Source organism: Rousettus aegyptiacus, unplaced genomic scaffold (genome assembly GCF_014176215.1).
Source record: "Rousettus aegyptiacus isolate mRouAeg1 unplaced genomic scaffold, mRouAeg1.p scaffold_m13_p_11, whole genome shotgun sequence".
Taxonomy (NCBI): domain Eukaryota; kingdom Metazoa; phylum Chordata; class Mammalia; order Chiroptera; family Pteropodidae; genus Rousettus; species Rousettus aegyptiacus.
This window is the reverse complement of record NW_023416286.1, coordinates 1082910-1106981: the sequence shown is the minus strand read 5'-3', so window position 1 is coordinate 1106981 and position 24072 is coordinate 1082910. Positions and strand designations below refer to the sequence as shown.

Genomic DNA, 24072 nt, shown 5'->3' with positions numbered 1-24072 from the left:
AGCCTTTCAGTCTCTATGACTCTTTGTTGCTTTTTTTTTTTTTTAACTCAGTTAACCAACAAAAGTCTCCATGACGTAATCCAAATTCCCAGAAAATCCGAGGCATGTATCTTGTTTCCAATAGCCGTAGCCAGAGAGATGGGGTCACACGGTGAGAGCTGCTCCTTCTAAGCCATGGACGGGCTTCTCGGAAAGGACATGATGGACAGCTCTGGAACATGGGTTTAGAAAGTTGAGTTCTCGTTTTTCCTGGAGGATTCTAAACTCTTGATGTAGCTATCAGTTTGCTTGGAACGCAATCACAGACTGCGTGGCTAAGCCAATGGAAGTTTATTTCTCGCAGTTTTGGAGGCTAGAAGGCCAAGATTGGGCTGTTAGCAGGTTCGGTTTCTTCCAAGGCCACTCTCCTTGGCTTGCAGACACCCCCCCTCCCTTCTGCTGTGTCTCTACATGGCCTGGTGTCTCTGTGTGTCCAAATTTCCTCTTCTTATAAGGACACAAGACATATTGGATTAGGATGCCTACCCCCCCAATGGCCTCATTTTAACTTAATTAACACTTGAAAGGCCCTATCTGGAAACCGAGCCACATTCTGAGATACTGGGGGTTAAGATTTCAAAATGTGAATTTTGGAGTGGGGAGATATAATTCAGCATACCCTTGAAGGTGGTTTCTATATGCCAAAGACTATTCAGAAATTTCTCTAGGAATGAAATACTGACATGCTACACCATGGATGACCCTGGAAAACAGCATGCTAAGTGCAAGAAGCCAGGCACAAAAGGCTACATATTGTATGAAACCATTTATACGAAATATCCAGAATAGGCAAATCCATAGAGAGTACATTGGTCATCACCTGGCGGTGGGGTGGGATGGAATGGGGCGACTGCTAATAGGTATGAGGTGTCTTCTTGGGGCGATGACAGTGTTCTCAAATTAGATCGTGATGATGGCTATACTAAACATACTAATAATCACCGAATCGTACACTTTAAACAGGTGAACTTTATGGTATGAGAATTACAGCTCGCTAAAGCTGTTAAAATATGTTTTAAGAGGAAATAAAATACTCTTTAGAAAAATCTTTACTTTTAACAGTTAATATGCACTTTATAGAGTTCCAAATTCAATGCCCTAGTTAAACCTTGGGCTTTTTTTAATTTACAGCTCTTATTAGTCTAGTGCTAAGTGTAGCAAACTTGGAATTAACCTCTGACAAATTTCAGATCTCATTCACATACTCATTTAATCATCTTTAAGTAAACATTTAAAACTGTATTTATAAATTTAATATTTCATTAATAAGTACTTCAAATGTTCACTGTAATGCCTTTTCGAATCCTTAAATGATCATTTTTAAATTAATCATAAAACATAATATGATGGGCCTAAATTTCTTTTAGCTATTCTGAAACTGTTGATAAACTAGTAAGATTTCAACTTGAATTTAGAAGTCTAAATTAACCATTTCAATTTTGCATTTTAAATTTTATTTAAGGCCACAATTCGAAGATGCCTGAATCACTTAAACATAAGAACATAAAACATCAACTCTAAAGATGATCCTTTTGATGTTATATTTTTAATTCCTTTACATTTTAAAAATTTTATTCATAAGAAACCTGGAGTTAAAAGACGCATACGCACTAAAAAGGCCAGGTACCATTCCAGTAAACAGAGATTAATTAGAGCAGAGATTTTGGCAGGTAATGAGACCTGGAAATACAGATATACAGAAAGTGCCATCCCTCCGTCCCAATTATATCTGGTCTCCTTTTCTAGCCTTTGGGCTTCAAAAACTGAAGCGAGATGTTGGATTCAAGTTACATATATTACCTATCTGCTCACAAAAATTTGCAGCTTCCTACCAAGAACCAAGAAACTCGCTTGAATGGAGTTTGCATTTTTTAACTCAGGATGTATACCTTTGTTTTGGTTTGATATTTAAAAGCTATTTGCATTTGATGGAATATTACACTCTTCTGAGGTCATTGTACTAACAGGCGTAAATCCTGTTGGCAAATCTTTGCATTTTTCTCTGCTCATCCATGCAGTAGGCTGGGGAGAATGTTGTGCCAGGTGGTGTCCTAAGTTCTGGGACTATAAGAATGAATAAAACTATTTGTTCAAACTTCAGTTTAGATACTTAAATGGGGAGACTTATAAATGAGCAGAAAATCATGGTAAGTCCTTGCTCAGTGCCCGTTTCCGTTGAAAAGTAGGGCAAGGGCCTTGATTGTCTGATTCTCTGCTGTTATCACTAGCATTTAATACATGGAGGGAATCAGTAAGTATTTAAGTAAATGAATGTGGGAAAATAGAGTTATACAGAGGGAGCTACGGGAGCCCGAAAGGGACATCTTCCTAGTTTTATATGCAGATAGATATTGGGCTGGAGGGCAGGGTGAGGGTGTCACTTCAGAGCTATCAGACAAATAAAAATAAAAAAAATTCCTTGTAAAAGAGGGGTGAGCTCGGTCCCGTGAGATGAAGGAAATTAGGTAAAAGTGGGGTTTGAGGTTGCTTTGGAATTGCTCTGTGGTTATTGAGGAACTTCGGGCTGTGTTTCCTGATGCCAAGGATCAGTCCGTAGAAGTATGCGGCGACAAGGTTTGAAGGGCCTTGTTTTATATTTCCATTTTAGTGTCTATAACAACACGCTGATTTCTTTTTCACTTGTCCATCTACCCCTACTGCATCGACGCTAAAGACTACATCTGCCTGTTACCCAGGCGCTCAGCATGATGGCGGGGACAGGGCAGCTCCTCGTTCCAGGAGGGAAGGAACGAACGAGCGGAGAGTAACAGCAGCGTGCGCACCGTGCAGCGATCCGGTCTTCTGCACGGCAGGGATGGCAGGAAAGTAGCCTAGAACCAGACGGGGCGGAGCCCTAGTCAAGGGCTTAACCGGTGCTGAGTTCGCTGAGCGCCTCGTCTCAGGCACAGCACCGGTGACGGGACCGTGGCGGTTTCGAAGCGCCATCCTCGCGGCAACGCGAAGACAGGTAGCGGCGCTGCAGGTGGGTTCGGGTTTGGCACTTCCAGGTGCCGGTGAGCCGGCGGGGACGGCGCCTGGCTGCTGAGCTACGCGATGCCGGGACAGAAAGACGGAGGCCCCGACTGCCGCGTCGCGCTCCGGAGCCAGGCTCGCCAAACAGGCGACGCCGCCGCGCAGCGCGGAGCAGGTGCCGGCCGCGGGCAGAGGGCGGAACGCGGCGCGCCGGCCGCGGGCTCCCGCCGGACGCAGTTCCGTGCGGCACCGCAGGCGCCGGCCGCGGGCTCCCGCCGGACGCAGTTCCCCGAGGCACCGCGGGCGGCGGCGCGTCTCCCGCCGCGGAGGCGGCGGCGCGGCCGCGGGCAGCGGATCGGAGGCCAGCTGCGCCCCCCGCCGGACGGGCGCGAGCTGCGGGAGCCCTTCCGGCCGCGCTCGGCGCGAGACGATTGGAGGGCGCGGCGGCTCCGCCCGCTCCCGCTCCCGCCCCCGGCGCCAGGGGCCCGGGAGCCCCGCCGCCCGCCGCAGATGCTCCCGGGACGCGCGGGCCGCCGCCCGGGGCCCGGCGAGGGGAGCTCGGGACAGCGCTCGGGGCTCCGCCGCCGCTTCCGGGGGGCGCCGCGCCGGCCGGCCGCCCTCGGGGACCCCGTCTCCTCTCCCATTGGCTCGCCGCGCTCCCCTGCGCTCCCCTCACTGCTGATTGGTGCGGAGGCTCCGTCGGTCACCTGCTCCCCTGTGGGAATCGAGGTCGCCCGGGGAAGCGTTACTCGCGGCTCGGTCGGGAAGAGGTTGGTTGGGCCCCGGAGCCCAGTTGGTTTATTGTCGTGGGGACCGTACCCCGGCGCGAGCTGCGGTCGCAACGGCCAGGAAAGGAACCAGTAGCCGGCCGGAGGGCGGGGTGGCGACAAAGTGCAGCTTCAGAAGTACGCCGGAGACACCTGACCCTGACAACATCCCAGTAGGAACGGGATAGGAAGGAAGGCCTTTGGGAGAGGAGTTGGAATCCCAGGAGCAGTGACAGTGTAGGCGGCAAGGCCTAGTTTCCGTCGTGGGAGAAAGGGCCTTGCGGGAGATTTTCATGACCTAATTGTTTGGGGATCTTATTTCCTAGGCGAGCGTCTGACAAAACCCCCTGGAGACTGTGCTTTGACTTTGCAGCAGAGTTAGGAGACCACCTGCAGCCCCTAGCCCCCGAGGAGACGCTGAGTAATTTAACTCTCTTTTGTTGCTTCAGATGGGCAGCTCTCAAAAAAAGCGCAAACCATTGAAGAATGGATACCGTTGCAGATATTAAAAGCATGTTGAAAGGAAAATAAGGTATTCACTTTGATTTGCGGTTAATTGTACAAGAGAATTACTTTCGAGAAGAAGCTCTTGAGTTTGAAATGGGGTTAGGGTAGCTTGATTTTATGATAGGTTTCAAATCCTTAAGCTGTTTAAAACAAAAATCCTATTACTTGCTCTACTACCAAATATGCTTTTTTGCTAACGACGATCTAGTCTTGATTATTTTGAAAATGGAAAGAAATTTTGACTCTAGTAATGTTAATTTACTTTTGACTGGATAGTGCTCCTAGATCTATCCTTTAAAAATGATGTAATAATCACTGTAGAAAAATCTTTGGATTTGTAATTTAATATCAGAATATGCATGAAATTTGATAGTTGCTTACTCATACAATACTTTAGTCTTATAGACGAATTTCACTTTATATTTAAAGCAGTTTGCTTATTAAACCCTGAGTCAGAGCTGCAACAGTTGCTTTGCTGACAATCTCGGTCATTTGATCCTCCAGCCTCTATTAAATCTTGTGCTACATCACATACCAGAACTTGTCAAGGAATAGTTTATTTCATCCACAGAACACCCAGTTTAGCTCTTCAAGATGGAATTGGCCCAAGCCTGGAAAATTCTGACCCAGGACTGGGGAAGAGATCTAGGCAACTGTATTTCTTAAAATTTTCTCAAATGAGTTTGCTGTGGACTCCCAGGTGAAAACTGTTGCTTTAACGACTTACAAAATAGATCTGTTTGAGAGATTCTTAAGTATTTATGAAACAAATAATTTCCTTCCTTGATTTCCTTATAGTTTAAAAGTAAGCTAGGAATGACATTGAAATAGAATCTAAAAATAGCATTTGCCCGTGGGAAGGTCAGAGAGGTTCATTGGGACCCTGAAACCTCTGGGACTAACCTTTCTGGGCTTAGGGGTGAGGTTTGGGATGGGGAGACGCAAAGTGCTCTGAGCCACTTAGCAATCCTCAGAGCCACACAACGAGTTCTGTCTCCTGTCAGGTTTAAGGAGAAGTCAGTGCCGAGTCTGTTCAGCAGGTGCAGTAGGCTCAATAAAGTGCAGCGTGGGGAGGTGGATATTACATTTATGAGCTTTATTTGGGGAAGAAGACCCATCCATGCTGGAAATAAAAGTAAATAATACCCTCCTAATAGCCATTTGCTTATTAGGGTAAAGACTGTATATGATTCAGGCTTAAAATTTGTATGCTATTATAAAGTACCCAGATGTTTGAAACATCGCCGAAGGCTTTTAGACCAACTTTACTGGAGAGTCAAGGGTAAAAATGAGATAATCACTTTGGTATTCAGGTATGAGGAACGTATGGTGAAACCGAATCCAGTCCAGCTTAAATGATAGCCTCAGGCGGAGAGGTAGGTCCAGCTGTGCTCTCTTTGCTAGAAGCTGTTTTTCATTCGGCATGTAAGTTCTTCCCTGCACGATTTGGCACATGAAGTACTTGAGTAAGGAACAAAATTTAAAAATGAAAATGAAGAAAACTACATGTTAAAAGCATAAAGCCATGTGTGTAGTCCATAACTAACGCCTTGTTGTTATATATATTGTCTGAACAGAAAGACAGTATGAATCAGTCTAGACCTGGGTCAGATGGTGGTGGCGAAGAAACCTCATTTCAGGACCATCATCATCGTGAGAATGAGAGAATTTGGCAGCAAGAGCGTCTCCACAGAGAAGAAGCCTATTATCAGTTCATCAATGAACTCAGTGATGAAGATTACCGGCTGATGAGAGACCATAATCTTTTAGGCACCCCTGGTAAGCAATGGGCGAAAGAGGAGACCCCTTTTTCATCATTATAAGGAGGAATTTCAAAATAAGGGGTTTTTACCCCCTTCTCCTCACTCCCAAAATAGGGCGTGCTGTTTCTGGGGCTAAGGACTTTTTAACATAAAGTAGAAAAGCGCTGGCTTCTATATTTTATGAGTAGGTAAGAACATCAGCCCGGGGCACTGTTACACCGGCAGATTAATGAACATAGTAGTGTCGGGTGCTCGCATAGATGGCCCTAATTCTCTTAAGCGATATTTGTACAAATAAAAACATGATGATCGCCCCCCCAGTTTCACTTCCCATGGGTTCAGTTACTCGTAGTAATAAATTTCATGCCAGTCTGAGTAACATGATGAAATCTCGCGCCCCGCTGCCCTGGACTTGAATCACCCCTCTGTCCAGCGTCTCGGGACTGCATGCACTGCCCACCCGCCAGGCACTGAGCGGCCGTCTCCCTTACCAGACGGCCGTGGCATCGCGGTGCTTGTGTGTGGTGACCCTTATTTGACTTAATAATGGCCCCAAAGCCATTCCATTCATGGAACTTTTATTACAATATACTGCTATTCTTGTTCTATTATTATCGCTGTTAAGTTCATCTTTTACTGCACCTAATTGATAAATTAAACTCTCAGAGGTATGCATAGGAAAATACGTAGCATGCACAGGGTTCAAGGCTGTCGCTTGAGGCATCCACTAAGGATCTTGGAACACGTTCCCTGCAGATAAGGGGAGGCGGCTGTATTTAAAACCCAATCGTGGTATCATTTGAGGTATAATTGTTTAGCTGAACTAATAACTCCCCTAAAGTTCACTGCGCTCCATAAATTTTTTACAATTTCAGTTCATAGATGAATTCATTGAAACTTATGTGTTTTTTATTAATATATTTGTATATTGCATATTTTATATGGTGACCTATATCATGAGTTATTTGGGTCATCAGTATAAAATTCAAGTAAATAAAGATTTGATGTTTTCTCTAGAAATACTCCCTTCTTAATTTCTTTTTAACTATGACAAAAATCCATGAATTATAACTTAGGGGTTTCTAAGTATATCAACCGAGAGCACTTTATTAATTATTCAAATTAAATCATAATTTTACAAAACAATAAATGAAACATAACCAAAATGATGTGTATTTACATCACTTAAATATATTTAACTGTCTTCAATTTACAGAATGTGAAAATGATAAGAGTGTCTTCTGCAGATTGCTAAAGATTAGCCTTTCCATTCGTGAGTTATAATAACACTTAGTAATTTAAAATTTTTATGTTCAGTGAGCAATTTTTCATTATTTTAGGAGAAATAACATCAGAAGAACTGCAACAGCGGTTAGATGGAGTCAAGGAGCAACTAGCGTCTCAGCCTGACTTGAGAACTGGGACAAGCCCCAGAGGTACTGTGGGCTCTTTTTCCTAGAGAACAGGTTTGGTCAGCGCGATGGCAGACGTGAGCGTGCCGGGTCTCGTACAACATGTTTATATTGTTTGCATTTTCGATTTACTGCTCAGATAGCACAGGTGTTCTGCGCAACGCGGTGCGATTAGTTGGTGTAGGACAGAGGTTGACCGCGCTCACAGGGAGCCTTCAGGGAGCTCGTGGGTGAACCCGCAGAGTTCGTCACCGACACAGTTCTTTTGATCTCCAAATGGACACACTATTCGTTGTTGAGTAATAAGAGACTAAACCTAGCTTCTAAAATTTTATGCAGAGCAATACGGAAGGTTTGTCCTTTTTGTATTCGCTTTGTCATTTTATTGAATAAACACTAAGTTTTAAGAAGTTCTGATAAAAAACAGAGTACTTGTGAAAAGACTTCAACCCGAACGAGAAATGTAGGGTTAAAAATAAAGCCAACTCGAACACCCTCCTACCGGCTCGTCCCTCCCCCAGGGTATTCATTACTAGTAGTTTCACATGGCATAGCAAGGTCATTGAATTGGTGAGGGCAAAGACTGTTAAAACCCCAAGACGCAATGGCTCAATAAGATAGTTTATTTTTCTTTCATGTCAACAGTGCAAGGCAGATAGGCAAACTTTGCCCCAGAAACCCTGGTGGGACCCACCCCGCCAGCCAAGGCTGCTCGGCCGTGCCGTCCAGTACAGCGGCTGCTAGCTACACATGACTGTTGAACGTCGTGTGAAATAAATTGGAAATGCAGCTCCTCGGCAATGTGAGCCACATCGGAGAGCTGAGTGGTCGCACGTGGCTAGTGGCTTCCGCAATGGACAGGGCAGAGGTAGGACGCGGACACTGCTGCTCCACGGTGCTCCGCGTGATCCAGCTAAGTCACAACCGTATCTAGGTCCCTGCTGGCGAGAGGGAGATCAGGCCCCGGCCCGAGTGCGAGATGCCCCTTCTGCTCCCACTCCATTGATGAGGACTTAGTCATGTGGCTGCGCCTTAGTGGCCAGGCCACCCACGTGACCATCACACCACGTCTACAGCGAGAGAAGTGTGGGTTAGAGTTTGTTAAACAGTGAACTCTGAGACACACAGCTTTGTCACCACATCTAGTAATTAGAGAAGGAAGCGGCATTTAGAACGATTAATGTTTACCTGTCTTTTACTCATGTCTTTTTCTAAATTAAAGTGGAAATTAGGTATTAACCCTTTTTCTACTTTGTTTAGATATGTAAATTGTTTATATTGGTACAACTGGTACTTCTGGTCCTTTGTTTTAATCCATAATGTACTCATCACATGGAGCTTATATCTTACATCTTTAGCTTATATCTTTAGAATATGGCTAAAGTTGCCGTTTATGACATGAGCAGCTGATTAACAGCTCTGGTGTCAACATTTTTAAAGTTTGTTTATGAGAGCTTGTGGTCATGCAATGAAACCAAAGCAGTCTCGTTTAACAGCTGTTTTTCAGTAGAACAAACTGTAAGGTTAAATAAAGTCTGTACAGTCTGTGGGGTGCATTAGAATGCTTTTCATTCCGTTTTGCGCTTTATGTAATCCACTGACTGAAAATGGAAACTTCAGTTTACCGTAACAGCAGTGTCAGAGAAGTTTATTGGGACACGTTGATTTCTGAATCAAAGGCATTCGACCATATCAATTGACGGTCTGTACGTCGTAGAGGTTGGGGATTTAACAGTGAATAAAATAAGACAAAACCCTTATCCTTCACGGAACTTATGTTCTAAATGAACAGAAAATGAATTTTGCTATATATAGTAGCTAACATTTACTGAGTGCTTCCTGTGTGCCGGGTATTGTACTAATCATTTTATATATTGTATCTTATTTTATCCTCATGATAACTCTGTGTGACATTAATACCACTATTATCTCCCTTGTACAGATGAGGATTCAGCTATGGAGAACTTAAATAACATGCCTGAAGTTTCCCCGTTTCACATAAGGACAAATATTGTAGTTCTAACATGGTGTTCAAAAAGCCAAATTTCTTGAGATGTACATTTTTGGTAGTTTTTACCTTAGGGTAAAATTCCTAAGGTTACAAAAATCCCTAGTTGTAAAAATGTTGCTCGAATTACCTTTATCAGAACGATTCCACAGATTTAAGATGAATTTGTGTGAAATTTTATAATACGTAGGTGTATACTATAACATGCTTATAATATACACCTTTCTTTTAGAAAGTTCAGCTTTTCCCATTTTTCCCTATCTTATTCATTCAAACACACACACGTTCTTAAATATAATTTAATAAAACCTTTGTTTCTCTTACCAGCTCTCAATACACTCTAAGGGTAGGTTTTAAGAATCGATCCCAAGTTGCCTTGCTTTGCTTTCCAGACGCAGACGCCCCCCAGGGAGGCCCGCGTGAAGATTCCCTGCTGGAGTGGCTGAACGCCTTCCGCCGCTCGGGAAATGCCGTGCGCAGTGGGCAGAACGGGAACCAGACCTGGAGAGCCGTGAGCTGGACAAACCCCAGCAGTGGAGAGTTTCGGTTTAGTCTGGAAATCCACATAAACCATGAGAGCAGAGGGTTCGAAATTCATGGTGAAGATCCCACGGGCCTTCCACTCTCGGATGTTAACAGGGAGCAGAGGACAGCTAGGCAGCAAAGGTCAAGTAGCCCCGTGGCCAGGCGGACCAGAAGCCAGACCTCGGTGGACTTTGGCGGCAGCGGTTCCAACACCCCAAGGACTAGGCTAGGCTCGAGGGGGCGGACTTCGGTGGCAGGGTCTCTCTCAACGCTGGAAAGGTCCAGAAGCGGAGCCAGGGGAGCCGGGGGCGTTGCCAGAACTAGTGCACCGCGCGCCGGGTTCAGTGGCCACGCACAGCAGTCGGGCGGCGGTGACCCGAGGCGCAGGGAGGGCCAGCGATTTGGAGCGGCGCATGTGTGGGAGAACGGGGCTCGAACCAACGTCACGGTGAGGAGCACGAACCAAAGACTGGAGCCCATCCGCCTGCGGTCCGCGTCCGGCGGCCGAAGCCGGTCGCCGCTGCGGAGGCAGAGCGGCCCGGCCGCTGCCCGCGACTCGCAGCGGGGGGCCGCGCAGGGGCCCCCCCGGGGCCGGGGTCCCGCCCGCGTCTTCGGACGGGACAGGGCGCGCGGGGCCGCGGCGCACGGCCCGTTCCCCAACTCGAGACTGGTGTCGAGGATAACCGTGGAAGAAGGCGACGAGGCCGGCAGGTCCCCCCGCGCCGCGCGGCACCCGACCATCACGCTGGACCTGCAGGTGAGGCGCATCCGGCCCGGGGACGGCCGGGCCCGCGACGGCGTCGCGAGCAGGACGCGGTCGCGCGCGGGGCCGGCGGGCGACGGCGGCCCCTTGCAGAGCCGCGGCGGGGGCTTCCGCCGCACCGTGTCGCACCTGCAGCGCGCGGGCCTCCGCACCTACGTGAGCACCATCACCGTGCCGCTGCGCAGGGCGTCCGCGGGCGAGCTCGCGGAGCCGTCGTCCGTGGCCCTGCGCGCCATCCTGGGGCAGATCGTGACGGGGTTCGGGGAGCTGAGCTCGCTCATGGAGGCCGAGGCCGGGCCGGCGGCGGAGGCGCGGGGGGGCGGCCCGCGGGCGCGGCGCGCGGCCTCCCCCCGGGGCGCGCGGGCCCGGGGCCGCGGAGACGAAGGCGACGGGCCGCCGCGGGAGCCAGACGGCCTCGTTGAGACCGGGACGCTCCCGATTCTCCGCCTCGCTCACTTCTTCCTGCTGAACGAAGGTGACGACGAGGACCACGGTCGCGGCTTAACCAAAGAGCAGATCGACAATCTGGCCACGCGCAACTACGAGCACGACTCGGGCGACGGTGGCCCGGGGAAGACGTGCAGCGTCTGCATCAGCGACTACGTGGCCGGGAGCAAGCTGCGGCGCCTGCCGTGCGCGCACGAGTTCCACGTCCACTGCATCGACCGCTGGCTCTCGGAGAACCGCACGTGCCCCGTGTGCCGGCGGCCCGTGCTCGGCGCCGGTGGCGCGCGCGACGCGTGAGGCGACGGGTCCCGGGCGCGCCGCGCGCTCAGGCGGTCATTCGGGGAGTTATCTGTGATGAGCTAAGCGGAATGCAAAAGGAACAGACGATTATAGCTTGAACTATTTTTTGTGTGCTATTTTTAACTTGTTAAAAAGAGGAAAATTTATATGAAATTTAAAATGCAAGTGTTAGATTATCCAGAAGTACAGAATAGTTAATATTGCTAGAACCAAATAACCTTTAAAATGTTTTTATTTTGGTAATTTGTCATGCTAAGCACTTTTGTATACACTGCACAGCTCAGTAGGTTAACAATCAATCTTTCTTTTCTTAATAGTACACCTGACTTGACTTGGAATTTCAAATTCCAGAGACTTAGTACTATGTCCAGTCTTTCACTGACTTTCTGTTCTGAGGACAGTGTCTTCTCACGAAAGAGTGTTTGGCTGACTGTGAAATGTATTTAAGTTACTTGAAATGTTAAATTTGATATGCAACATACCATATATAGAGATATATAGATATATAGATATATAGTTTTAGGGTTAAAATATTCAGTCTAAAAACTACCAGTTGGGTTCTTATTTAAGCTTTTAGGCTAATACTGCATAAGGCACAATGTTTAATATTTACAGGATCATCTCTGGGAGGAAGTGCATTAAGATAATTTAAAAATAGAGGTAATTTACTGAAGCGTCTCTGACAATCTGACTTACTAGACAATAAGCAATATATAATACTGAACAAGTATTTCTTTATTCAGAAATGGAACGTGGACATTTTAGAACATACAGGTTACTTAACTTGAGTTCAACTTTTTTTGTGACTTTTTTGAAAGTGCAAACAATTCTTTGGATTATATTAAGTAAAGTACACGATATGCATGGATTCTCAGATTTAATTTTAAAGTACAAAAATGTCTATAAAGAATCGAATGCATAGATAGTATGTTAAGTGCACTGGGAGGCCAAAATCTCCAAATAAAATGAAACAAAATACACCTAAAAGAATGTAGAATTTATATAAACACGAAATATGCATTGAAGATCTATTTCTACCAATAAATATTAAAACAAAGCTTTATGTGAACTATTCTTTTCTGTTATTCCACTGTGGTTTAGTCAAAAAAAAAATCCAGTTCACACCTGCTGGGGGCCTGGCAGTGTTACAGGTGTTGAGAATGCAGCTGCAGAGTCCTCGCGGGAAAGAGGTATTTATTCTTAGAAATTGAAAATCTCCCGATGAAGCAAACCGCTGCCCTGACTCAGATGCGCGTTTATGGACACGTGACACAGCTTCTCCGCGGCGATGCTGGACAGAGGCACAGGCCGGTCGCCGGGAGAGCGAGGGCGAAGATTGCGTTTTCCTTGATCGTTGGCGATTATACTCAGTGCAGTCGGTGAGATGCTCGCACAGGGCGCGCGTTCCCACCCGGGGCGACAGGCTTTAGTAAAGTCGTGACTTCGGGGTCAATGGCTTCTGTAGGCCGGTCGTGGGACGGACGTAGCACTGAGAGGTTCGATTTGAGAACTTCGAATAGCACACTAAGGAATTTTCACGTGCCTTACAGAATCTGGCTGTCTCGATGAATTTCAGTGGCGAACGGTAAGATCAATTTCCGTATTTCAGGAAAATGGGCGTGTTCTGTTCGGAACACGGCAGACAAGCGCCTCGGAGATGGGGAGCCACAAAGGGACGACCGCGCCCATTTTTATTGTCAGGCATCATTAGCATCACATCAGTTCTTACATAACCTGAAGGGATGGTCACGAAACTAGAAAAAGAGAAAAAGGCATTTGGTGTCCAGTTGTAGTTGAGCGGGAGAGTCCTGTTCGCATGGAGAACCACCTGCCTGCTGGAGGGGGCACTGGTACGCCACTTCAGATGTGTATTTTAAACCACCTTATCCGTCCCTCGCTCACACTCATCTCAGTGTGACCCTTTGTCCCCGGGGTGGCATGAGACGAACTCCCGTGAGCATTCATCGTTCCTGTGGCATGTTCTCCAGGAAGTCCTACCTCCCCCTGGCCTGACCAGATAGGAAAAGCAAGGGGGAAATGAGAAATGTAGGGATTAAAAAAAAAAACAAAAAAAAAAACAAAAAAAAAGCACATGGATTCTTTGACTTAGTCCTTCCAAAACACGACAGGACCAGTGCGTGAAGAGACCCCAGGTAGACATTGGAAATACAAGTAGATTGTGTGCTGATGGGGAAGATCCCTGAAAGCAGCAGGGAAGCTTAATGGGTTCTGGAAATCGGTGTCCAAGTTAGGAGCAAAGAAGTATCTTCTTTACTATTTTCGTTCATTTCCCAGTAAACAAGGCCCATGACCAACGCAGAGGCTCATCGTCTATGTGCAGCTCCTGTTTGGCAATGATCGTCCCCTTCGCGATTCCGGTACGGAAAGGAACAAGTAGTTAAACATCCTTCGTTTGAATATTACGCTCCGTGTCGAGTCCTTGGAACTCGTTCTTTACAGCGTGGCCATCTCGCAGACTTCCCTGCGTAAACTCTTCCCAGCTGCCTTCCCGTGCATTCTGTCCTTTCCCAGTTTCTCGTTTTCCAGATTTTTATAGTTTCAGCTAGCACCATCACGACCCGTGCTTGACCATCTTTCACTCGCTCTTAGGAGGTTATTTTCTTTCAGTATTTAACATGAATGCATAATTTAAACCTCCCAAGACCTCCTTGAAGTGCCATTGCTACTTATCATAGTAAGTGGCAGTTTAGACAGTCACAGCGCCGTTTGCCTCCAAAGCTTGGGTTCTTCCCACTTCACTGCGTTCTGGAGAAACGGAACTGCCTTGGTCTGATTCACTCCTTCCTAAAGATAGTTTTCTCTCATTTCTTGACCTCGAATGTCTTTGCGATTATCCTTATTTCCATACGCAAACACATCCTTCCCGTCTCACGGATGAAGAGGAGTTCTGCTCTCGAGAGATACAAAGCAGAGTCTGTATTGTACGGAAGATTCCAGAAAAGAGACGAACCAGACCCCTGGAAGCAGCTGTGTTAAGGACCAGAGTTAATAAGCTGACTTGAGCATTTTCATGAATATTATTCCCAGACAAGAGCTTACGAACCCCTGATCTTCCCGTATCTCTCTGCTTGAATCATCTCTGGCCAGAGCAGAGCAGGGGGTCCCGGAGAAGGAGCACCCCAGGTGAAGCGGGCAGTCAGCATCCCCTCGGCCTTGGTGGTTGGGCTGCGCTGACACATTCGCAGGTGATGACGCCCCCCGGGGGCCAGATGCTCCTAACCACCGAGGCGGCCACCTGCTCTGTGTTCCAGGGCGTGATCACGAGCATCAGCGGCCATCACCTCCTCAGTCCCTAGAGGAAGAAGGTGAGCTGCTTCTCAGCAATGATGAGCATATTGGGTCCAGACCGTATCTGGGGATCCATAATTGCTTTCTGCAAGTTTTTTTTTTTCCCCACTTCATTTTGAACATTAAATCTCTAAAGACCGAGTTGGCCCCTATACTTTTATTTTTCTTCTTATATTTTTTTTGGGGGGGGAGTGACAATCACATTTCTTCTAAAAAAAAAAAAACACTTTCAGATGTATTTTTCGTCTACTGAAGCATGTCTCACTTGAAGACAGAATTACATCCCAGCACGTACGTATGCGACCTCTCCTCACACATTTCCTTGTAAAATGCTCCTACTTAACCATAATGTGTCTGTGCAATTCCAAATGCTTTCACATTCTCCCCAACGGGAGACGATCCAAATTCACTTACAGTTTCCGTACCGTGAAGTGACACAATTTCGCCACTCGAGTTCGGGTTCCCTGGAGGACGTCCATCACTCCATGAGCTTGGACTTGATCGTCTTTCATTGCAACGCCTCCCCGTCCAGCTTCCGGGATAAATAATAAATGTAACTTCCATTCACCTGGGGGAGTGAAGTGGAGTAAAGACCGAGCTAGAAGGGGGCAGAGGAAGGGTCATCAATGACACCAATTCCTCTGACCCTATGTGTTCATTGGCAGAGACATTAGCTGTGGGTCTTATAAAGCTGTTGGCTCAAGCCCAATACAGGGAAAGACGTCTTTGTACCTATACACTTAGGGCAAACGTCCCGAGCCACAGCTACTTGCCTCCGTAGGGCTCTGGGGAATGCTGAGCTGACATGTCCCCCTGCTCCAGGGACTCAGTACAGTTGCAGAGCTGGTCTGGGAGGGCTCAGGCCCCAGAGCCGCGTGCAGCTCTCTGTTATGAATGAGTATTGATCTCTATTCTCTTCCGCAGTAATTTTAACAGCTTCTGTAAGAGGGGGGTGCAGGTTTCAGATTGGAGGCATTCCTCCTTATCTTCCAGACAAACAGACACCTTACGGGTACATTTCTTATTCCCATATTAGAATGAATACCTTAAAACACAAACCGGGAGTGTCTAACCTGTCCTATTTAAGCACCAAATACCAACTCATAGGATTTCAGGCCCAGGAGAAGATGGACCGTCTGCCAAGTACATTGTCCAGGCCCTCAAGAACCTGCCCTCAACACTTCCCACTCAGTCAGTTGCCGCTTTTAAAGACAAAAGGTGTGTTATTTCCCTTTCACTACGCACTCAATATAATGTCAGTCAGTTGGGCTCTGAGCAGCAGAGGGCGGGGGTGGGGGAGGGGGAGCACAGCCTGGATCCGGGAGTGGAGGCTGTCACTCAGTTCTGCTCCCCGCCGCAGGCCCCTCGAGTGGCACACCTCCCAAACCACCACGGCATCCCAGCATCCTTCCCTACCAGAGGGAGCTTTGCCTCGCCAGTGCTCCACAAACATCAGCGCGAAGTTGCGTCGACATCGTCTCCAGCCCCAAGCTGCAAGAACAAGACGACTTCGACGACTTGATCGCTAACCCATGTCCAGTTTGTGACCCGTCCGGCTGAGCACCACCGAGGTACGTTTCTGCTCATTATCTGTCCTCAGTAAGCAGCCGCTGGCGTGACACCGATGTCTGTATTTTGGTGCCCCAGACGTGAAGGTGCTCAAGAAGATGCCAAGGCTGTCTGTTGGATTCTCCACCTGCGTCCTTCACTGGGACTGCATTACAAGATTAGGGATTGTCTGGCTGATTAATCGCTGTATCTCTGAAGCCTGGAATAGCACCTACATATAATAGGTTCTCAATTTGTTCAACTATTGCATAAAAGGGAAGTCTAGCTATCTTCGTGTATTTTAAGAATTTCATGTGGCGGGTGTGTAGGTGGGGACACGGGTTGGGTTTTCTCCTGTGCTTAAGACATGGGCCCGTGTGTGGGGATTACTGGGACTAAACATGAGACTTTTCTGCCCTGATCCCTAGACCCGGGGAATATTACCTTGCACAGCAAAAGGGACTGTGTAGTGTGATTAAGAACCTTAAAATGGGGAGATGATCCCGGACTAATGGGGGTGGGGGCGGGTGGGTAGGTGGCCTAATCACACGCGTCCACAAGGTCAGAGAACCTTCCCCCGATGAGGATGCGGAGCTCGGGAGAGGGGCAACAGTGCTGGCTTTGAAGAGGAGGGGGCCGCAGACGAAAGAGGCCACAGCCTCTGAAAGGCGGAAAAGGCAAGAAAGGACAGCCCCGGCCCCGCCGCCCATGGCCTCCGGAAAGGAACGCGGTCGGCCCATCGCTTTGGGGTGTGTGTGTGTGCGCTAAGTGTTTGACGCGTGTTGGCATTCCAGTGTACAGCACTGTGAGGATGATACGTTCACGTGTTTTAATTCATCGAGCTTGTTGGAAGATGAATACAATGACCTTTAAGGTTATTTGCCAGGCCCGAGTTTTCATAATGCCTCATCGTTGGGGGAAGGGGTTGGATTAGACCCAGGAAAACAATTCCAAAGGTGAAGGTTATTGAACGTGGAGGTGGTTTACCAGGCAGATTGTGAAATCCCCGGCTCCAACGAGCTCAGAGCTGGGAGCAGATGGGTGTGACCTGTTGCAGTGAATTCCTACTCGGGAGTCTTTCAAGGGGCAGGGTTTCTGTGAGATCGGGGCTAACTGCATTTCTTGCTTAATTTTTATTTATTCATTCGAATTGCCATTAAATGAAAACAATTTTCCTTCTGCATTTATCTACTATTTATTTATTCATTCAAATTGCCTTTAAACGGAAACAATTTTCCTCTTGAATGCTTTGGGGCTTTAGGTGAGAATGTCCAAACTGAAGCCATTGAAAACCTCACTTTCCTACTTGGCATGAGATGTGAGGTTTCACAGGACGCATGCGCAAACCACGCAGCCACCGAGGATGTGCCCAAACCGAGCCTGTCATTTGATTCCGAGTGACTGAGCAGGCTGCGCATTTCTATCCAAGGGTCTGATGCGACGACAGAAACCATTTTGATTATGTCTTAAATTTAAGAAAACTCCCTCTTACTTTTGTAGGCAAATCAATTTTCACACAACCCTCTTCAGGAATCGTTTTGCCTATCGTAACTACAGCCCCCCATGAAGAGGGAGGGAATAACCACAGATTTCACTTAACAACCACCCCCCCCAGTCTGCACATCTGTGTCACCTGCCTCTGGTTACGAGGAAGTCAGCAAAGATGCCTTAAGCAGTGACTTGAAGGAAGGTCCTGCTCTTTTTTTTTTTTTTTTTTTTTGGTTACATTTGTTTTGCAAAGAGAAATGCAAATTCGGTGGGCCTGCCGATGGTTAGCCACGTGTGACCTGAGGGCTCTCTCTGAACGCGGTCAGGAGCATCTGATTACAGAATCACACGCCTCGCGAGTCAGTTTCCCTTCCTGTGTGGTGCAGTTGGGTTCGCATCTGCGTCTGTCTGGAGCGGGGTGGAGAGGAAATGGTCGAGGGGAACCGATGCCATCGGGGCCCCCCGCACGCCATCAGCATCCCATCTGTCCTTGCGCGCCAACCAGTCACCCCCGGAGAATCTAGTTCCACGTCAGCCAGGGTGAGGCCACTTGGCCTTGAAGCCTCTGTGCTTGCAAGTCTGTCAGGCTGGAGACAGCATCAGGTTGGGCGTGGGTGGGGGCCTGCGCGCCAACGACCAGTTACCCTCCCGAGAACTCCTAGACCTTGGCCATCAACCCCATTTCGTGCAGAGTAAATTGAAGTTCAGACTTGGAGAGTCTCGCGCCCCCTGACTGATGGTCCTACTTGTTCACTGTGATTTGTACTTCAGGGTGCAGTGGTCCAGGCCCGCTTCGGTTAGGGCTGAGGCTGAGCGTTTGAGAGAGGGAGTCGGCATGCCGGCTCAGGGCGCCGCCTCTGGAGTCCCAGAGATCTGGGTTTAAATCCCGACTGCCACCTACTGGACCTTGGATGAGTTACGCAACCGCGGATTTACCCAGCGAGGCGCTGAATACATTTCCAGAAGTGAGCCTAATCCCTGACTTGAAGAGAACCCCAAGAAGCACCGGGGCGAGTTTTAGTTTCAACCAGCCCGTCGGATGGGGGCAGGGACGCGTGGGTTGGATGTGGCTCAGGAGTCAGAAACCGGCGGAGACGCAGACCATTAAGAGGCGTGGCATTTCTTGCACGCAAGAGTTCGTGGCCAGAGATTCTCACCCGCCACCCCGAGAACCCTCGGACTCCGCGATCCCCAAGGCTTCCCTGAGCACCACAATTCACCCCTTAAGTTTCTAGGCCTTGTCCCTTCCTATTCGTCTCCTGCCAGGTTCCCAGTCCGAAGGCGGGGACCCTCCCTCCCCCGCCGCTGCGGCCCCGGCCTGAGCTGCCCGCGGTGGCGGGGTAAGCTGTCCTCGGGCCCTCGGCCCCGCAGACGGCAGAGACAGAGGGCCCGGGACCGCCCGGCCCCGAACCGCGGACCAGGCTCTCGAGAGGTCGCAGCGCCGAGGCTGCCTGGCCGCGCGTGGGGGGCGGTGGCGAGGGCGCGGGGCGCGGAAACGCGACGCTGCCCTCCGCGGCAGTGGTCGGCGCCGCAGCCACGCGGTGTCGACCGTCAGCACAGCGCTCGCCGCCGGGGGCTGGGGAGCCAGGCGCCACCGCACACGGGACCGCGGAGCCGGCGACCGCGGCGGCGACCACGGCTGAGCAGCAGCCTCGAGGCTCGGCCGGATCGGCGCCTGCGCGGCCGGGCGCGCGCCCCCGCGCGTCTCCGTGTGCTCCGTGAGTCTGTTTTCCCCGTGCGTCCCCGTGCGTCTCTGTGTGTCCCCGTTCGCCTCTGTGCGTCTCCGTGTGCACGCGTGTGTCTGCCCCCGCGCGTCTCCGTGTGCCCCGTGAGTCTGTGTGTGTCCCCGTGCGTCTCCGTGTGCCCCGTGAGTCTCCGTGTGTCCCCGTGCGTCTCCCTGTGCCCCGTGAGTCTGTGTGTCCCCGTGCGTCTCCGTGTGCACGCGTGTGTCTGCCCCCGCGCGTCTCCGTGTGTCCCGCGCGTCTGTGTGTGTCCCTGTGCTCCTCCGTGTGCATGCGTGTGTCTGCCCCTGTGCGTCCCCGCGCGTCTCCGTTTGTCCCCGTGAGTCTGTGTGTGTCCCCGTGTGCTTCTGTGTGCACGCGTGTGTCTGCCCCCGCGCATCTCCGTGTGTGCCCGCGCGCGCCCCGTGTGTGCCCCCGCGTGTGCTCGCGTGTCTCTGTTACCCCCGTGCACCCCCGTGTCTCTGTGTGCCCCGCGCGCCCCGCAGCCCTGGCCGAGAGGCAGCAGAGCTGTCGCGTTGGCGGCGCGCCGGGCGAGGTCGGAGTCGGACCCGAGCCTGCGCGGCGGGTGCGCGCAGAGCCCGGGGGCCGCAGTGCGGTGTGACGCAGGCTGCGGGGCCCGGTGGCCCGTACCATCCCTGCGCACGCCGAGCTCTCCCGCTCTGCGTCACCACCAGCGCCGCGCGGCCGTTGCGACCGCCCCGCAGAGACGCAGAGACGCGCGGCCGCGCGCGCTCCGCTCGCCATCGCCCGGAGCCGGAGCCGCGCTGCGTTCGGAACTCGGCTCCACGTGTCAGCGTCCAGACCGGTCCGCATCGCTCTTTCGGGGTTTCCACTCCGCTTTGAAACCTTCCACTGCAGCGTGTCAGTCATGACTCTCAGACACGTGTTAGGCAACCCAGGGCAATGGAGAATTGAAATGGGAACTTTGGTAAATGACTTGAATTTTTACCCTTGAATGAAGCCTGCGACTGGCCGCCCCACTGCGTTTTAGGAGACACTCTGCCGCCGCACTGCGTTTTAGGAGACACTCTAAAACCTGTGCGTGGCCTCCAGCCTCTGCGCGTGCCCTGTCCGCAGCGGCCCAGCCTACCTGCCCCTCGCCTCATTCCTTCCCCACGTGTTCCAGTCATATGCACTTCGTACAGTCTTTTCAAGGCGACAAGCTTTTCCTGCCTCACCTGGGACTTCCGCACTGTTTTCTCCTGCTCCTCTCTCTGCCTACCTCATTCTCACCCTTTAGATTTTTGCTAATTTGTTCTAATCCTTGTATTTCCTAGACTGCATTTCATGAGGGCAAGGCCATGTCTCTCCTGCCTATTACCGTATTTAGGGAGTATGAGCTGGGACATATCCCTAAGTATGTATTGAATGTAGGAAGGAACTTTCCAAAGATATGATCACAGACCTTTGTTTTTTGGGAAGGTCCTAGGTTCACAGTGTGCCATAGAGAAGACAAGTGTAGGATCATGGCCTCTCAACATTATTTTCAGTAACAACTGGTGCGTGTGTGTGCGGGCATCCAAATAGCTGTGTATTTACTTCTTTACAAATTATAAAAGTGAAATTCATGCTCATATGTTTATAATGGTAAAAGCACACACCAAACAGAAGCTTTACATAGCTAAGATAAAAGTAATAACTATAAATAAAAGTTCTACCATTTTTGTATGTGTGCGTGCACTGCATTTTGGAGCCTGCTGTATAGAGAAGACGATTGCCCTCTCCTGGCCGGGGGGAGCTAAGACACTTGCTTTGGATCGCCTGCATTCTGGAGAATTCCACAGGTTTACCTTTTTGTGGCCTATGTGGCTATGGGCTCTTAGAATTCAAAAGTCTACATTATTTTCATTCATGAAAAACGCAAGTCAGCATGTCCTTAAAAGGCAGAGATACTCACTTCCTGCCGTCATAATGGATCCGGAAACACTGAAACATCTGTATGTATAAGTGTCTCAAAACTGAGTGCCCATCTTTGTAATATCACGATCAGAACTCCATAAATGGAAAATAATCTGTTCTCATGTTTCGAGTCTTACAAACATTTCCCTTGTGAAGACAACCGAATTCTATTATTGTAATTATGATAGTGGGATATTCCCTGCTGACTTTTACATTACATATATTAATAGCATGTTTATATTTTAGTTTATAAATATGTATTTATAATATAAATAAAGGCTTATCTATTTTAAGCCTTTATAATATAAATAAAGGCTTATCCATTTTAAGCCTTATCTATTTTAAGCTTATCTATTTTAGCACAAAAGCATTACATATTTGTATAAAACATCATGTCTTTTTGACTTAAAGAGTTTAGTGTTTGAACAAATTTTGAAATGCCCCTATGCGGGAGGAGGTGAAGTGGGGGAGATTGATCATAATCTAAGCCCAGATATATATGTAAAAGTGTCCAAAAAATTCAGCTGCACCTTCTGTGGGAAATTAGTGAGACATGTAGCACAGAATAAAGTTAACAGTAAAACTATTTACACGTTGTTTACAATTGCCAGTTGTGCAGATAAGTAATCCAATTACTATTACTTATTATTCCGAAGCTATTGTTTTTACTACTTGACCCACGTACTCAATTTGACTTTCTCAGTTCTACTTCTGCAAAAACGGATGTGTTGTATTTAGGATCTGTCTTCAGGCTGCATTTCTGTTAGGGATACAGGCAAAGAGACAAATGATCATAAGCAAGTAAGAGCCCAGTCACTCACTATGTGTCCCAAAGAACACACTCACCAGCAAACATGGACGAACGCCCCCAAATGCCTGGGCAGGGTGGGGAAAAGGGCGGAGAAGGGCAGAGTGGAACCGTTTTGGATGTACCGCTGATTCTGAGCTCCTTACATGGGACGATGCTTCCTTCACAACTTGTGCTATTTCTCTACTTCATTTTCAATGACAAATGTCAGGCAGGAATATCACGTGGGCAGCACCCAACTCAACCACAGGATCCAAAGGGGACGAACCTTCCAGAATTCCTGCATGGAATCCCGCACTCTAATCCCTTTTCCTATTCAAGGTCATCAGGGGAATTCTTTTTTGATCTGTACTTCGGTTCTATGGGATACCAAGTTGCCTATGGCAATCAGAGTTTCTGAAAATAACATTACTTATTTGTTACAAAAGGAAAAAGGTGCCCTTACAGTTGAGCTATCTGGAGGAAACTATTTTAATTAGATAATCAATTTGTCATTGTCAACAATAGGATACACTGATATTTTATGCCTCTGATGCGATGCATTGAGGAAGACATAATCCATCTTCTCTACGTATTTTCCCCAAAAATGTTTAATCTGAATCTAATTTGAGGAAACAAACCAATGGTTCTAAACTTTACAAAGTGTCAGGTCATGAAGATTTTTTTTTTTTTTTTAAGGTAGAGGAACTGCTATAGAGTAAAGGAAACTATAGTGCTTGGTCTTTGATTAGATCCTAGGTCAGGAAAAAAAAAAGCTACAAAAGACATTATTGAGACACTTTGGAAATTTGGATGTGAACGCTATCAGATAATGTTTTATCATGCTAAGTATCTTGGCAGTCCTCACAGTACTGCGCTCGCGTTAGAGAATGTCGCTGTTCTCCAAAGACACGTGCTGAAATATTGCGTGAGGCGTTTACGTCTGTCACATGGTTTAGAGGTCACCTCCTCTCCGTCTATAGATACAGATACAGCAAGTTGGGCAAATATTTAACAGCTGGTGGATCTGCGTGCGTAGAAGATGGGTGTTTGCTGTCCTCGTTCATCTTTTCTGTAGATTTGAAAATTTTCAAAACAAGACAGTAGGGAAAATATAAACGCAGAATCTGACCATTGGTCACCACCCCCGGAGTTTGTCACCGCGGCCCGAGCCCGAGCCCCTGTCACCTGTCACCTGGATGGATAACAGCACGAGCTTCCCAGCTGGTCTCCTTGCTTCTGCCCCGCACCCTCCAGCCTGTCCCTCAGGGGGAGGCCAGGGTGGTGGCGGAAGGTGCAGATCAGCCGAGCTCTGCTCGGAACCTCGGAACCTCGCGACCGCATCCAGATTTGCTCACAGTCCAAACTGTAACACTCCTAGAAGAAAACATAGGGGAAAATCTCCATGACACTGGATTTCGCGATTGTTGACTGGATAATAAATAACCTGGGACGTTCCGGCCCGATCTCCGCGCGGCTTCCTCGCCTGCATCTTTCTCATCCGACCGCATCGCCTAAGTCCTCCTCCCCGCTCACTCCTCCCGCACGCAGCGCTGCTCACCATCCTCCACATCTTACTCTTTCTACTTGTGTTTTCTAAACGCTCCCCCTCCCCCACCGCCCTGCGCCCTCGATGCAACGTAAACTCCGCTGGGGCAGGGAGGGGCCTTCGTCGCTTTTGTTCGAGGCTGTACCCCCAGCGTTGAGGCTGTACCCCCAGCGCTTCGAAGTGTGCCTCCCCCTCATGGTTACAAAGCCCAAAGTGGTAACGAATGGATTTTTTTTGCCAGGGCCT

General features: G+C 48.8%; 1 protein-coding gene across 3 annotated transcripts; it reads left to right on the top strand.

The window, feature by feature from the left end:
• Positions 1–2504: 2504 nt before the first annotated feature.
• Positions 2505–12561, top strand: RNF6 (ring finger protein 6). Of its 3 annotated transcripts, none has more exons than XM_036228368.1 (5): positions 2505–3022; positions 4229–4311; positions 5864–6065; positions 7390–7485; positions 9862–12561. In XM_036228368.1, exons 3-5 carry the CDS (start codon positions 5873–5875, stop codon positions 11499–11501), a joined length of 1929 nt encoding a protein of 642 aa, XP_036084261.1. In that variant the 5' UTR covers positions 2505–3022; positions 4229–4311; positions 5864–5872; the 3' UTR covers positions 11502–12561. The 3 variants fall into 3 exon arrangements, with proteins under 3 accessions (XP_036084261.1, XP_036084259.1, XP_036084260.1); XM_036228366.1 differs by lacking the exon at positions 2505–3022 and adding an exon at positions 3551–3782; XM_036228367.1 differs by lacking the exon at positions 2505–3022 and adding an exon at positions 3775–3917.
• The last annotated feature ends 11511 nt before the right edge of the window (positions 12562–24072 follow it).

Bases quoted from the DNA above. Each gene is read 5' to 3' on its own strand.
- RNF6 (XM_036228368.1), top strand. From the start codon at position 5,873: ATGAATCAGTCTAGACCTGGGTCAGATGGTGGTGGCGAAGAAACCTCA. The intron at 6,066-7,389 runs GTAAGCAATGGG...TCATTATTTTAG, and splicing joins TAATCTTTTAGGCACCCCTG to GAGAAATAACATCAGAAGAA. The intron at 7,486-9,861 runs GTACTGTGGGCT...TTTGCTTTCCAG, and splicing joins AACTGGGACAAGCCCCAGAG to ACGCAGACGCCCCCCAGGGA.